At 59.3% G+C, this 14,892-nt stretch overlaps 1 protein-coding gene across 1 annotated transcript in view; it reads left to right on the forward strand.

Moving 5' to 3' along the window:
- Positions 1–5,093: 5,093 nt before the first annotated feature.
- Positions 5,094–14,892, forward strand: part of FLNC (filamin C) — a 28,307-nt gene continuing 18,508 nt past the window's right edge. Inside the window, exons 1-8 of the mRNA XM_061198703.1 lie at positions 5,094–5,736; positions 10,085–10,333; positions 11,914–12,011; positions 12,163–12,313; positions 12,408–12,526; positions 12,703–12,780; positions 12,985–13,147; positions 13,295–13,495. Coding sequence (XP_061054686.1) covers positions 5,382–5,736; positions 10,085–10,333; positions 11,914–12,011; positions 12,163–12,313; positions 12,408–12,526; positions 12,703–12,780; positions 12,985–13,147; positions 13,295–13,495 — 1,414 coding nt within the window. The 5' untranslated portion in view covers positions 5,094–5,381. The remainder of the gene's footprint in view (positions 5,737–10,084; positions 10,334–11,913; positions 12,012–12,162; positions 12,314–12,407; positions 12,527–12,702; positions 12,781–12,984; positions 13,148–13,294; positions 13,496–14,892) is intronic.

A 14,892-nucleotide genomic window follows, 5' to 3' on the forward strand; every position in this document is an offset into this window, starting at 1 on the left:
GGAATAGTGAAGTCCCCAGGCACCAGCAGCAGGGGGAACTGGCTACTGTCGCAGGCCTGAAGGGGAAGAGGGAGCAAGCAAGAGCTGGAGGCCTGGCATGGGGCCCCAGACACACATGGTGGCCATAGGGGGGTGTGGCACTTATCAGAGCCATGAGGAAGTGGGAAGTTTATGTGCTCCCCCCACCCTCTCTTCCCACTCTCCAGTTCCCTGTTGGTGTGTCTCATTGGCTGATCCCAGCTGGGAGCCAGAGAGCAGAGATGCCCAGGTGACAGTCTTTCAGGGTCAGCCTCCTGGAGTTCAGAGCCGGGCAGAGGATTGAGAATGGATCTAAGTGGGAATAAGCAGAATGATGAGGATAATTTATGAGTGTTCCTTTTGACCTTCATTCCTGTGGAACCTTTTGTGATTGGTTGTTCTCATCATGAATGTTTCCATATGAAAGCCCCCAAGTATATTCATAAGCCATAGTGGGCAGAATGGCCCTCGTGACTGCTGGTTTCCTGGGACCCTCTCTCTGCCTCCTTTCTACCTGATACCAAAGGAGTTTGTTTCATTCACCCAAATATACAAAGCAACACATACCTATAGAGTGTGTACTGAGGTGGGCATTGCTGAGCACTAAATGAATTCATTTCTTCCACAGTGTTTTCCTAGGGGGAGCAAGGACATTTAGAATTAGGAGGTTTTTAAATTGTGTGCAGCCCAGAGGAGTGACCAGGCTGACTGGGAGTCCTCCTAGCAGACCTGGGGCCAGGGCTGAAATCGTGACCTGCCCTTATCACAGGGCTGTACCTAGGCAGATTGAGGGCAGTGCCGTGGGTCCCTTTTGCTCCCTCTAAATGACTCCTCTTTAAAGATAAGGCTCATTTAGGGTGGCCTAGCTCCTTGCTGCTCAAGTTGTGGCCCACGGACCTGCAGCATGAGCATTGTTAGCTTGTTAGGAAGGCAGAATCTCGGGCCCCAGCTCAGGCCCACTGACACAGAATCTACATTTTAACAAGATCCCCAGTTGATTAGTACTCACGATAAAATTTGAGAAGCACTGCCCTTCACTATATTAGATTGTGTATTCTCAGTTGTAACCTAATTGAAATTCCTTCACAATCCACCTGCTAGCACTGTCCCCTTGCTGTTGAGTGTAGTGAAACCCTGCTTTTTACCAGCTTTACTCCGGCCACCAGTTGGCTGGAGAACGTGTGGTGGAGAGGACTGGAAGATTACCCACCACTGAGCATCACTGCTTTAACTTCGTATTTGAAGCCAAGGTGGAGGTCATGGTCTGGTAGGCAGTCGGCCCCCAGTCAGGACTTCATCTGGTCCTTCTCAGGCCCAAACCCAGAGCTGGCAATGACAGGGAAGTGGTCCTTTTCGTCAGCCTTTTTGTTGAGAATACAGAGCTCTTCCCTTTAGGTCACTTGCCCGTGTCAGCTCATCTTGGAAGGCCATCCTCTTCACTGATCTGGGCTCTGTGCTTTCTGGTCTTGTAGATATACTGTTCAGAGTTAACAGGTCTGCCTGTGTTGAATGTGAAACAGTCCCTGGAGTTAGCTTTGAGTCCACAGGGGTGTCTCTTAGAAGCCACAGGCAGGCATGCACCCAGGCCTAGGTACAGATAGAACCAAGGACTCAAAACACCTCCAGTGGCCTTCATCTCCCCCCTCTCCTGCCCTCTGCATAACTGCTTCCTTTCTGCTCTCTCCCTGCACCACGGACCCCTCTGCTTTCCCTTTCCAGGCTACGTGGTAGAGCACACCACCTGCCACCCCTGTCAAGGACCAGCTGCTCTTGGAGGGCATGGTGGGTAGCTCTAAAGATCAGAAGTACTCTGGTTCTGATTCTGGCAGGTGGAGTGTTAGGATGCAAGGAAGGGAAGAGGGGAGCAGTGGGAGATGCCGGCAGTGGATTCTACAGGGGACAGAGGCAGCTGTGAAGAAGGCCTAGCTCACCAGAACCCATGTGGTCCCCAGGATACCAGCAGAGGAAGCAAACTGGTTTTTTCTGATCACCTATTAGCTGCCCAGCACCATGCTAATCACTTTACATGTTATCTCCTTTCATCTTCACGCATAAAAAAATCCCTATGAGAATACTATTAACTCCATTTTGCAGACGAAAAAACTGAGGCCCCAAAGAGTTCCATTACCTGACCAAGGCTACAGAACCAGAGGTGAAGAGGCTGGAATTCAGCCTATGGATCTTTCCACCCTACTACACTGTCCCTGCCACACCTGGGCCAGGGCCACAGTCAGTATCACGGATTGAACAAAGTGCCTGCTGTGAGCCTGGCCAGCCTGGTGCCATCACAGGGGGCTATGGAAATGTCCCTGGTTCCAGAAGAACAGGATTTTCAAACATGGCCCATTGGACACGCTCACTCAGATTCTCCGCTCAAGTTAAATATGGCCAATGTTGGCTGACCAGCAGTGCCCCTTGATGGGAGAGGCAGGGCCAGGTGAAAGGCCAGGCAACCTAGTCTCCTGAGACAGGTCAGCGGGTGGTGAGTCAGGGGGCTATATACAGCCTGTGGCCACCGCCAGCAGTGCCACAAAAACTCAGCTGATGAAACCCCCTGTAAGCCCCTCTCTGAGCCCCTGCCGGGCTCTGAGAGGAGCACATCAGCCCTCCTCAGGGAGGGGCCCTCACTTGGCAGGTCCCTGGACCAGCATTGTGCACGGTCTGTTCCAGCTCTCATGGCGAGGCCTGGGGCCTAGGCTCATGGGCTATATTGAGGGCTGAGTCACCAGCCTGTGCCTGGGCAGGCTGACTGACTGGCTGGCTGGGGCCTGAGTCAGGCCCTGATTTATCCTGGAGAGTAACGGGCTCTGGTTTCTGGGGCAGGCAGGGTAGAAGGGTACCAGGAACCATCCTTGGCACTGGGCACCCTCTGCCGACCATTCACTCACTCCCCTGGGGCCACACACACATACACACACACACACACACACACACACACACACACCTCTCGGAGAGAGGGAATGAGAAGGGGGAGAAGGGAGTTGTTTGTCCACTCGCTGGCTTCCCTCTGAACTCCCCCCACCTTAAGCGAGGCCCTCAAGTTACTGGGGGACCTCAGGTAATGCCCACAAAACAGGACTGTGAGCCATTAGGGTTTGTGAAGGGCTGTCAGCTCCAGGCAAACCCGCTTTACCCCTTTCTCTTCTCCCCAGAGGCTCAGGGAGAGGAATCCATCCTTTCTTGGATCTATACCTCAGTTTCTTCATCACTGAACCCTGAGCTGGCACCTCAGGTTGGGTGTCAGAAGTCTGCCTTTTTATACACACACACACACACACACACACACACACACACACTTCCCTTATGCAACCCAGCTACATGTCATGTGTCCCCAGGAGGTGGACATCTCTCCACAGGAGAGCTCAGCCTCTCAAGTAGACAGACAGCACTGATGCCTGATAGTTGGTTTTGGCCATGGTATAAAGGTGGCATGGGGGAATGAGAGTTCTGGAGATAGGGAAGGGGGTGCCAACAGGAGGGTGGAATTCCTAAGCACCTCATCACAGGCAGCCGACAGAACATGAGCCGCAGGGCCCAAGCTATTTATATCTCGCCTGTCACTATCAGGGCCCCCAGAGCTCCCCCCTCCTAAGTCATGCACAGCAGGTCCCTTTTCTGTTTCTGGTCCCTTCTCTACTCCTCCCCCTCCCTCACTAATGAGAAGGGAAAGAAATCATTCATGGACCCCTTTCACCATAAGCACTGCCCCCCACAAAGCTCCTGAACTTCTTCCCAATCTCTATAACAAGGACTGCCCTCATTCTGCCCCCAAAGATGCCCACTCTCCCTGTCCTTTTCACCGGGCCTGGTGGGGGAAGAGGAATAAGGTCAAATGATTCACCAGAAACTTGCCAAATTTCAGTCATCACACAACTTGAGTTGGGGCCCAAACGTATGGGTCCAGAAGGATGGGAAAGCTGAGGAAGTTTGGCCTAAAGGGGGTGCCAGGAGGTGTGGAATCCATGTATCCTACAGAATTGCAGAATATATATTCTTTTTATATAAAGTATGTTCTACAGCTCTTTCACCTCATCCCAGGCCAGCTCCTCTGTTTGAGTGCCTCAGTTTCCCTGCTGTCAGCTGCCCTTGGCTTACCCTGAGCCCAGCCCTGCCCAGGCATCCTGGCTGGCTCCTTGGGGCTCTCCCTGCCCACCAGCCCCCGTCACGTATCCCCTTGACTACTCTGGGCAGGGCTCTCTCTGTCTCTGTCTGGCTAACCTGCCTTTGACTGGAAGGCTCTGCCCTGTGACCCAAATGGGCACATCGCCCAGGGGGCTCCCTGGTACTACAGGGCAGAGGCTCTCCCTCCCCTCTCATCACCTTGGTTGAGTCAGACTTTGGTGGGGGGGGGGGGGAGCACAGTGTGACTCACTGGGCGATCTTTTCCTGAGCTCAGCTTCATTCTGAGAGGATGAGGACAAAAGGGCTGGTGACAGGGACACTGAGTCAGGGGTAGACGCAGTCCTTCCCCTGGGACCCTGGGTTTGGGCTTCAAATGAGACTTTTCTACCTGTAAAGTGGGGCACCCTCACCCCAAGCCTTCTCCTTAATTGGCGTGGGCAATGTCGTTACTTCCTCTCAGTCCGTTTGCACACGAGCACACACCCTTCCCTTCCCTGTCCGCAGGTGGACAATACCCTGGGCTAGGAGCCAGGACTCCCAGGCCCTGTGAACAGCCCTGCCACCAAACAACCTAGAAGATTCTGTCAACACCAGATCAGTGTGTTTTGCCCTAACCACTAGCCTCAGTTTCCCCTTGTGTCTCTTTAGTCCTGCGGGGCGGGGGTATATTTCATCTCTGACCGGCGAAGCTTAGTTTTGGGGTGTTGGGAGACCTCACTCCCCCCATTTTCCAGCTCCGCTAGTCATCTCTCTAGCGCGGCGGCTCCGGGGCCCTGGCCTCCCCGGGGCAGCAGACCCGGGCCGGGGGCGAGGGCCCCCCTCCCGCCTGCGGGCCGCGTGGGGGAGGGGAGGGAGGGAGGCGGGGCCGGCGGGCTCGGCTCGGCCCCCACCCGCGGGCCGGGCGGCATTCCTGGGAGGCCGGCGCTCTGACGTGGAGCCGGGGGCCGCAGGCGCGGCGGGGGGAACGCGGCCCGGGGGCTTCTTAAACCCCCCGCCCCAGCCCGGCCCGCACTTCCAGGGCACCGCTCCGCCCCCGGAGGGAGAGAGAGAGAGAGCGCGGCCGAGGAGCCGAGGAGGCCCGCCGAGTCCCGCCAGCCAGGGGCGCGAGAGAAGTTGAGAGCCGCGCAGCGCAGAGCCGCGAGTCCCGCGATCGCGCCCCGACAGCGCCTCGAGCCCGAGCCCAGCCAGCCCCGAGCCGGAGCCCAGCCGGCAGCGCAGCCCCCGCCCCAGCCCGCGCCAGCATGATGAACAACAGCGGCTACTCCGAGGCCCCCGGCCTCGGCCTGGGCGACGAGGCGGACGACATGCCGTCCACGGAGAAGGACCTGGCGGAGGACGCGCCGTGGAAGAAGATCCAGCAGAACACTTTCACGCGCTGGTGCAACGAGCACCTCAAGTGCGTGGGCAAGCGCCTGACCGACCTGCAGCGCGACCTCAGCGACGGGCTGCGCCTCATCGCGCTGCTCGAGGTGCTCAGCCAGAAACGCATGTACCGCAAGTTCCACCCGCGCCCCAACTTCCGCCAGATGAAGCTGGAGAACGTGTCCGTGGCCCTCGAGTTCCTCGAGCGCGAGCACATCAAGCTCGTGTCCATCGGTCAGTGCGGGCGGGGAGGGGGAAGTGCCCCGAGGAGGGGCTGGCCCACGGGGACAGAGGACTCAGATGCTGGGTGGGCGCGCGGGGAGCCGAGAGAGGGCAGAGAGAGCCCCGGCGCCGGGAGAGGACCCTGTCCCCGCTCTCCCGCCCGCCGACGCAGGCCCCCTCGGGTCCTGCCTTCGCACCCCTCTCTGGTCGGCTGGCATCCCGAGGGGGCCCCGGGGGAGTCCAGACCCGACAGTTTCTGAGCCCTCCAGCTTCAGCCTCCCTCGCACACTCTCACCAACCCGCCTCTCCCCTTCGTCCCCTTTCCTGCCACCCGCACCCCCAGCCCAGGCTTGAGAGGACAGGGTCAATGCCCATTACTGATTCCCGGGGGCACCTCCCCCCAAACAAAGCAAATGGCTTCCCAGCCTCCCAGCACCTCCACCGGGGAGGAGCGGCTGAAGGCGGGTCCCAATCGCTGCCCGATCCCAGGGAGCAGGGGGAGAGCTGGTGGTCGGGCGGGCGCGGGGCCCGGGTCCCCCGCGGGCATATGTTCTCGGCAGCTGGGTTCAGGCCCAGGGGCCAAGGCCGGCAGGGCCCAGCCTCGGAAACCTAAAAAGGCTCTGAGCGAGCTCCGAGAGCCTTAACCCCTGCCTGTCCTCCACCAGCTTCAGCCGGCCGGGGAGGGGGCTCCCTCGGTCCACGCCCGGCCCCCGCCCACCCCCTAAGCCCCGATTGGCTGCAGCTCAAATGGTCTGGGCTGAGGGGAGGGAGGGAAGGCCTGAAAAAGGGAGGAAGTCATTGAGTGTAACCAGATTTGGAAGGTGTGTCAGCGCTGGGTGGGGGTGGGGAGGCACCCCAGGCTTGGGAGCTGGGGAACCCGGGATGGGCTCTGAGAGGGTAGGAGCTGGCCCTCCCCTCACAACCCTGCCGTCATCCCTGCAGGCCGGGGGCCTGGGGCAGAGCCCTACCCCTGTGGCGAGCTCCTAAGAGCCCTGATGGGATTTGCAGGAAAGGGCCCCTTGGCGGGGTGCACCCCAGGGCCACAGGAGGGGAGTTTCACAGGGCGTCCGGTGCCCCCCAGGCTGCCCCAGAGACTTCCTCAGATGATGGAAGGTCTGTGCACCTCCACTCTCCCTCGGGGCATCTCTAGGCCTCCGGAATTAGCAGCTGAGCTCAGTCCGGGGCCCTTTGCCCCGGCCAGTCCCCTCTCTAGGCCTTACCCCCTCCTGTCCCAATACTGCCCCCCACCCCACCCGCTCTGGCCTGGAAATAGCCCTGCCGCTGTGACACAGCAGATGTCTCTGAGCTTTCCAGAAGGACAAGCCTGAGGACAGGGCGTGGGGAGGGGCCCTGGTGTGTGTAGTGGGAGTGAGGGCTGCTTGAGAGCGCGTGGGGTTGCGGGGGGCCGGGGTCAGAGAGGAGTCAGCCCTGGGCCTGTCAGCCCCCAGCAGCTGGGATTTCACCGACTGGACTGACGGTCCCAGGTGGGGTCTCGAGGGGAGAGAGAGCCTGGGGCCTCACCAAGACTTCGTAGGAAATGGCTCAGCCTTCCCCTCCCCTCCCCGCTGCGGGGCGCTCGGCCCCTCTCCAGGCCTCGTCCTTCCTGAGAGCACACCTCTCCCCTCCCCCATGGTGGTGCCTGGCTCCGGCCCCTTTGGCTCAACTGTGTGTGGAGAGGCCGGCTCAGAACAGAGGGGGAAGAAGCAAAAGCTGGTTAGGGGGCGGGAGGGAGCCCTCCTTTCCCATTCCTGCAGGGAATTGTTCCCCATTTGGGCCAAGTGGCTCGCTCCCGCCGCCCGATGAGATAAGCTGTCAGCAATTCAGCTGCTGGGCCTGAGGCTGAGGCTGAGGCTGGATGGGAGGGGGCACAGGCGGCAGGGGCTGCCCAACCCGGAGAAGGTGTAAGGGGTGGTTCCCCGCCAGCCGGGCATCGTGCTTCCTCTAGTTTCCTCTGTCCCGCTAAGTGGTAGGAAGGGACTGGGGCGGGGGCCGTCTCTGGGCATCGTCTCAGGACTGAAGCTGAGCATCTGGGCACCTGGGAGGAGGTCAGAACGGCTCCCCACATCCTTTTCTAGGAGTGGGGCGGGAGCTGGGGGTTGAGCGGTCCCCCTGAAGGAGGTAGGGGTACTCAGCCGGAGTGGAAGAAGCTGTGTGGCCTCCTTACCCCACCAGCCCCTCAGCCCCTCCGAACAAAGAGGCCTATGAGGCAGCTCTGTCCCGCAGCTGTTCCCCAGTTGCTATTCCTTCTCCTGGAGCCAACCACCGAGGGAGGGGCTGGAGGGGGCAGCAGCTGTCCCGGCACCTCCCTCCCTGGGCCCTCTCTTCTCCCCCTCCACTCGAGTCCTGGGGTGGCCTCAGGGACTGGCTCTGGGGCTCCTCCCAGCCCTTTGGTGGCATCCCCATTGGGGTGGGAAGGAGGGAACCTGGCCTGAGCAGAGCTCCCCTCCTCTGCCTGGCCTCTGACGGGGAGGAGGGAGAAGAAGGTCACTGCTCCCAGAGTGGGACTCCGGGCCCACCCCTCTCCTGCCGACCAGGACCACTTGCTGTCTGGCCCAGGGCCAGTTGCTGGGGAGAAACCTCTCCCTGCGGCAGATGGGATTGACGCCCCCGCTCCCCGTACCCCCCGCCCCCCGCCCCAGCAGCCTCAAGGCCTCCCTCCCAGGGATCTGGCTGCAGTTTGCAAGTAGCACTCTGGGCATGCGAGCACCAACTTTGGAGGCTGTCAGGGTTGTGAGAGGCTGTGAGGCCCTGGGTGTCAAGACTGTGTGAAAGTGTTGTGGGCCTGTGTGTGTTTGAGAGAGACCGCACCAAAGCACCAGGAGGCTGGGAGTGAGTGTGTCATGGAATCTGCAAGCTGCCAAACCATTGTGCTGCAGTGGAGCCAGGGGTAGAGGGGGCGGGCCTGGGGAGCTGCTGGGGAAGGAAGGATGAATCAGTGAAAGGGTGGCGGAGCCAAGGGGACCAGAGCCTGAGGCCAGAGGGACAGAGAGACTGAGATTCCCCTCCTGGGATCAGGTTGAGGGGGCGATTCTGGGGTTCCCCAGGCCTTACCCTCCAAAGGCCATCCCCCAAGACCTGGTGGGGGGCAGGAAAAGATACGTAAGGGGGCACCTCCAGCCCCACCCTTTCCCATCTCTTGGGCAACACCAGTAAACAAGGCTGAGTCTTCCACCCCCTCCCAACCTCCTAAAAGCAGTGCTCAGGGAAGCTGATGGATTTCAGGCCTGCATTGTCCTTTACAAGTAAGCTGGTTTCCAATGATCTATACTCCAGGCCACTCCCGGCTCCTGGATATTTCTCTCTGGCTGTTAAAAGGGAACTAGGCCCCCAAAATCTCGGGGTACCAGTTCTGGTCCATAGTATTCCTCAAAGGAGGGGATGGGTCGAGAGCCTCAGCTCCTGAGACTTGAGTCCACATGGGTAACACTCCCCCCCGGCTCTTGTGAAATCTTACTGGTCCCTATCATTTGAGAACATGATTTTCAAGCCTTAACAGAATGTGCACTGTACCCACCCCCTCCTCCAAGAACTTTGTTCCAAAAACCTTTTACAGCGTTCAGAGTAGAATTTGGCTGGAACCAGGTTGGTCCCACTCCTCTCCAACTTCAGTTTTTTAAATATTCATTCATTCAACCAGTATTTATTGAGATTCTACTAAGTTCTAGGCTCTGAGCAGACATAAAATACAGTATCTAGAGGGAAAGAAGGCAGACAAAAGAAGTATATACTGTATGATTCTATTCATAGAAAACTCCAGAAAATGCAGACCAATCTATAGCGACCAAGAGCAGATCAGTTGTTACCTGGGAAGGATAGACCAGGAGGGGCAGGAGTGATGGATCACAAAGGAAAGGAAACTTTAAGGAGGGGTGGATATGTTTATTATCTTGATTTGTGGTGATGGCTTTGTGGGTATATACATGTTGTCAAAACTTATCCAGTTGTACTTTCTAATACGTAGTTTATTGTACATCAACATACCTCATTAAAACTGTTTTAAAAAAAAAAAGAAAGGAAACGAAACAAAACAGTGTCTGCCCCTGAGAGGCTTACAATCTTGCATAACTGCACGGATGCCTGTAGCCTGCTAGGAGGCTCGCACAAGTGCCGTGAAAGAGGTGAAACTACACGCTGAAGGAACACATTGGGAGGCGGCCTCATTCTGAAGGGAGAGGAGGGCTCCATCAAGGGCCGGGCCTCACAGGATGGAGAATTTGGTAGTCAGAGAAGGAGTAGGTTCCAGAAGAAGGAGGCCTGACCCAGCGCTCAAGCAGCAGCCTCAGGTGCTGGGCGGGGGAGGGGAGGGCACTGTGCTAGAAGTGGCGCCCCCCTGAGCCCAGATTGCCTCTCCCCTCTGCAGACAGCAAGGCTATCGTAGATGGGAACCTGAAGCTGATCCTGGGCCTGATCTGGACACTGATCCTGCACTACTCCATCTCCATGCCCATGTGGGAGGATGAGGATGATGAAGATGCCCGAAAGCAGACACCCAAGCAGCGTCTACTCGGCTGGATCCAGAACAAGGTGCCCCAGCTGCCCATCACCAACTTCAACCGTGACTGGCAGGATGGCAAAGCTCTGGGCGCCCTGGTGGACAACTGTGCCCCTGGTAAGTGGGCCGGCAGCACACCATGGATCCTTGAGCCCAGAAGGGGAGCTGGGATGAGCTGGTGATGCCGAGGCTTGTGTTTGTCAGAACACATGTCTCAGGGTTGGGGGATCAGGACCCCCTGCCCCAGCTGAGAATCACTGCTGGAGTTAGACCCTTCCTGATGAGTTGCCAGATCCTGCAGTGGCAGGAAAAGGTTTTACAGGCAAGGACACTGGAGTTCAGAGAAGGCCAGTGACTTGTCCGAGATCACACAGCTTATCTGTGGCAGAACTGAACCAGAGCCCAGGGCCTCAACTCCCTGTTTCCTACTTTGCCACATGGGTGTCATTTCTGCTCAGCCAGCAGAAAGCAAATGTGGTGGGACTTTGGCTTGCCAAAGAAGGCCAGGACTTAGACCCAGAGAAGGCTGTTCTTTGTGAGCCCCTGGGACAGCTTTGAGAAGGGGTTGAAGCCCAGGATGATGTGGGCTGAGGCTGGTGTGACACTGCCCAGTGGCAGGTGACCCAGCCCTGCCCTCTCTCGATGTAGGCCCTGGCCTGCTCAGGTGGGGGCAGCTGAGGGCCCATGAGAAGACTGAGGCATCACAGGTGAGAGCCGTACCCAACGTACGGCTCCCTTTCTGACCCTCATCTCCTGAGAAGATAGGTCTTCTCCACCCCTATCGGTCAGCTCTGCCTCTGGGGAGCCATGTCCCCTTGGGTGAATCCTCCCCCAGCCTGGGGTCAGCCAGGGAGCAGGGGGTGGGAGGCGGGGGCACTGGCCACTTGGGAAGCATTCCCAGCTGCTGAGCCATTGCCCACGGCTGGTGCGGCTGCCAGCAATGAGCTCAGCTGTTCTGGCCAGTCATGGATTCCAGCCTTTGAGCCGGCCCTCTCCCCGCCAGTGAGCAGCGCCCTCCTTCTCCGGCTCTGGCTTGGACCAAGCACACCCTAACCCCTGCACCCCTTCCCAGGAGTGACCTGCGGCCGCCTCAGCATTCCTCCCATTAGAAGGGCTGGGTTCTGGGTGGCCAGAGAGAAGAACTCATCCTCTCCAAACAGGCCCTTCAGTGCCTCCATTTCCCCAAGGGGGAAGTCAGGAAGGAGAGAGAGTCTTATGCTCTGAGGCTGTTGTGGGAAGTGCCTGGAGACCTAGGGCTTCAGGGCAGCTGTGAGGAGACCTTCGAGGCGATGGGTCAGAAGCATGTGTGGGACAAGGACTGCCCACCCGGAGGCAGCTGGGATGAGGCAGGAGAGGTCTGCGAGGGATGCCCTCACAGGGGTTTGGTGTTCAGGGTCGGTGCTGGGGCCTGGTAGGCAGGAGGCCGGCTGGCAGGGCTGGTGCCAGGCTGCGTCAGCCGGGGCAGAAAGCCCTCATTGTTGGTGCTAGGGAGGGCTGCCGTGCCTCTAAACAGCGATGGGCATCCCAGCTGATGGGCCATAACCCCGGGGGTCAGCAGGAACCTGGCTGGTCAGGGGCCTAGGGCTGCATGGGAGGGAGTGTGAACCCACAGCCTGTGAGGGTATTGGATGAGCAAATGCTCTGCATGCTGGCTGACTGCTTCCCCTAATCATCACCTCCCTCCGCCATCTCTCCAGGCCTCTGCCCTGACTGGGAGGCCTGGGACCCCAACCAGCCTGTGGAGAACGCCCGGGAGGCCATGCAGCAGGCGGACGACTGGCTCGGGGTGCCCCAGGTACACTGGTGGACGGGGCGGTGGGAGAGTAAAGGGGCCAGAGAGCCAAGGGTGGAGTTGGGTCTATAAGGATACCTGGTCAGGATGTGGGTGAGAACTGGGGTTCCTGGCTAAGGAGGGCATCCTCTAACTCCCTTCCTCCTCATGGCAGGTGATTGCTCCCGAGGAGATTGTGGACCCCAACGTGGATGAGCATTCTGTCATGACCTACCTGTCCCAGTTCCCCAAGGCCAAACTCAAACCTGGTGCCCCTGTTCGCTCCAAGCAGCTGAACCCCAAGAAGGCCATTGCCTACGGACCTGGTATGTATTGAGCCCTAACAGCCCTCCCTGGGCAGCTGGGCACAGGCTAGGATGGATCTCCCTAAACTCTCTGGCTCTGCCTTCTGCCCCTCAGGCATCGAGCCCCAGGGCAACACCGTGCTGCAGCCCGCGCACTTCACCGTGCAGACAGTGGATGCTGGCGTGGGCGAGGTGCTGGTCTACATTGAGGACCCCGAGGGCCACACCGAGGAGGTATGGAGAGGCCACTGGGAATTGGACAGAGACCACAGGCCAACAACCAGAATGGCCTGGAGATGGCTGCCAGAGCTACCCTCTATGCTGGAGATGGGGGACGCCTCACCATGGGGGCTGCAGGAGCTGTAGGCTCCGGAGGGGCCCTGACTGCCAATCTTTTCCCTTCCCAATAGGCAAAGGTGGTTCCCAACAACGACAAGGACCGCACCTACGCTGTCTCCTACGTGCCCAAGGTCGCCGGCTTGCACAAGGTATCTCCCTATAGGCCCCCCCGTCTTCCCCATTCCATTCACATCCTTGGCTCTGGCTGAATGGACCCCTGTCTCGGCTCGCACCCCACCCCACCCCCGTGCACCGGCCACCCGCCTCCCACCCTCCTTGGCTCTGCTCTGCTCCCCCACCCCCTCTCAGAGCTGCTCTCCTCTAAAAGCTTACCTTTGGCCTGTGACCCCCAGGTGACCGTGCTCTTTGCTGGCCAGAACATCGAACGCAGCCCCTTTGAGGTGAACGTGGGCATGGCCCTGGGGGATGCCAACAAGGTATCAGCCCGTGGTCCTGGTCTGGAGCCCGTGGGCAATGTAGCCAACAAACCCACCTACTTTGACATCTACACTGCGGGTGAGGACGGCCCCCTTACACCTGACACCCCCTGACTGGGCGTGGGGCATATGCAGGGGCCTGGGTCAGAGTCCCAGCCAGAGGGCAGTGGTCTCAGGGTGAGGGAGCCTCAAGCAGAATGAGGGCTGATGGCCGTTGTCACGACAGGGGCCGGCACTGGTGATGTTGCCGTGGTGATCGTGGACCCGCAGGGCCGGCGGGACACAGTGGAGGTGGCCCTGGAGGACAAGGGCGACAGCACGTTCCGCTGCACATACAGGCCTGTGATGGAGGGGCCCCACATGGTGCACGTGGCCTTCGCCGGTGCCCCCATCACCCGCAGCCCTTTCCCTGTCCACGTGGCAGAAGGTAAAGGCCCTCCACCCATCCGCATGGTCCCCCTCCCCGACGCCAGGACACAGAGAGCGTTGCCACCGAATTCCGAATTCCGAGTCTGAGGATTTACGGGAAACGATGCACTACATCCAGGGGCGGGTGGGGAGCCATCTGAAGGCTTAAAATGGGCAGAAGAGCGAGCCAAGGGGTGGGGCTCTCGAGAGCTCGTCTGTCCATCCCCTGCCCCCAGGAGGCTCAGGAGGCCACGGTGAAGGATACCAGACAGGGGCTGCTGTGGAAGGGGTGAGGGGGAAGCGACAGGGCCACGTGGGTGGGGGGCATTTACATGAGCACCTGTACGCCAGGCCCTCAAGCAGTGACCCCCCCACTTGGTCCTCTCTCTGCCATTCAGAGGCCCTGCCGCCGCTCGCCCCCTCCGTGCCCATCGTCCACCAGGCCAAGAGAGTGGCGCCACGTTAGTACACTCCAGTGGAGGCGGGGCCGGGCATGGCCATAGCTGACTGGCCTCACCTGTGCTGTGTGGCATGGCCCAAGCAGTGTGGAATCGCCCCCCCCTTCCGTGGCATTCTGTGACAGGCCTCGAGTTCTGCGCCTTTGCCTATGTTCTGTGGCAGATCTAGTTTCTTTGCCACTTGCCTGATGATTTCCGTGATATAAGACCTCCGTTCCGTGCCGTTGCCTGTGTTCCACGGCAGGCTCCGGGTTCCGTGCCGTTGCCTGTTCTGTGGCAGTACCCGGAGTCTCTGCCATTGTCTGTGTTCTGTGGCAGGCCTGGGTTATATGTCATTGCCTGTTTGGTGGCAGCCCGTGGGTTCCATGCCATTTTATGGGTTCCGTGGCAGGCTGAGATCACCGTTCTTTGGCCTGTGTTCGGTGGCAAAGTCTGGGTTCATTGCCACTAGCAGCGTCCTGTGGCAGGCTGACTTCCGTGCATCGCCTGTGATCTGTGGCAGGCTTCCGTTTGTATGCGTATCTCTTGTTCCATCGTGTTGCTGAGTGTTTTGTGGCATGACGTAGTTCCTAAAGCTGCTGTGGTGGCTCTGAGAAGGCCCAGATGGCTCTAGGTGGGTGGCTTGGGGTAGGTGAAAGGCCCTTCCCTGCCTCTCTTTGCTCCAGTCTCTGCTCAGGCTCTGCCCTGCCTTTGTCCCAAGCGACACTGACTCCGAGGAGCCCGGTGGGAAGGGTTTCTTGTGAGCAGCCTGATGAGGGGGGCTGGGGGCACCGTGGCCAGCTCCCTGCCCAGCATGGCTCTCGGCAGCCCTAGTTGTGTCGGGGGCACCAGGGAGCACAGGGGAGGGTTGCATGAGGCCATGGCCTGTGCCTGGGGGGCGTCAGGAGGACTGTGCACAGCGAGGTGGGGGATGAGAGGTGAGGGCTGAGGCTCTGTCTAGGGCCTCTCGGCGCCCCCA

Source organism: Eubalaena glacialis, chromosome 8, assembly GCF_028564815.1.
Source record: "Eubalaena glacialis isolate mEubGla1 chromosome 8, mEubGla1.1.hap2.+ XY, whole genome shotgun sequence".
NCBI lineage: Eukaryota > Metazoa > Chordata > Mammalia > Artiodactyla > Balaenidae > Eubalaena > Eubalaena glacialis.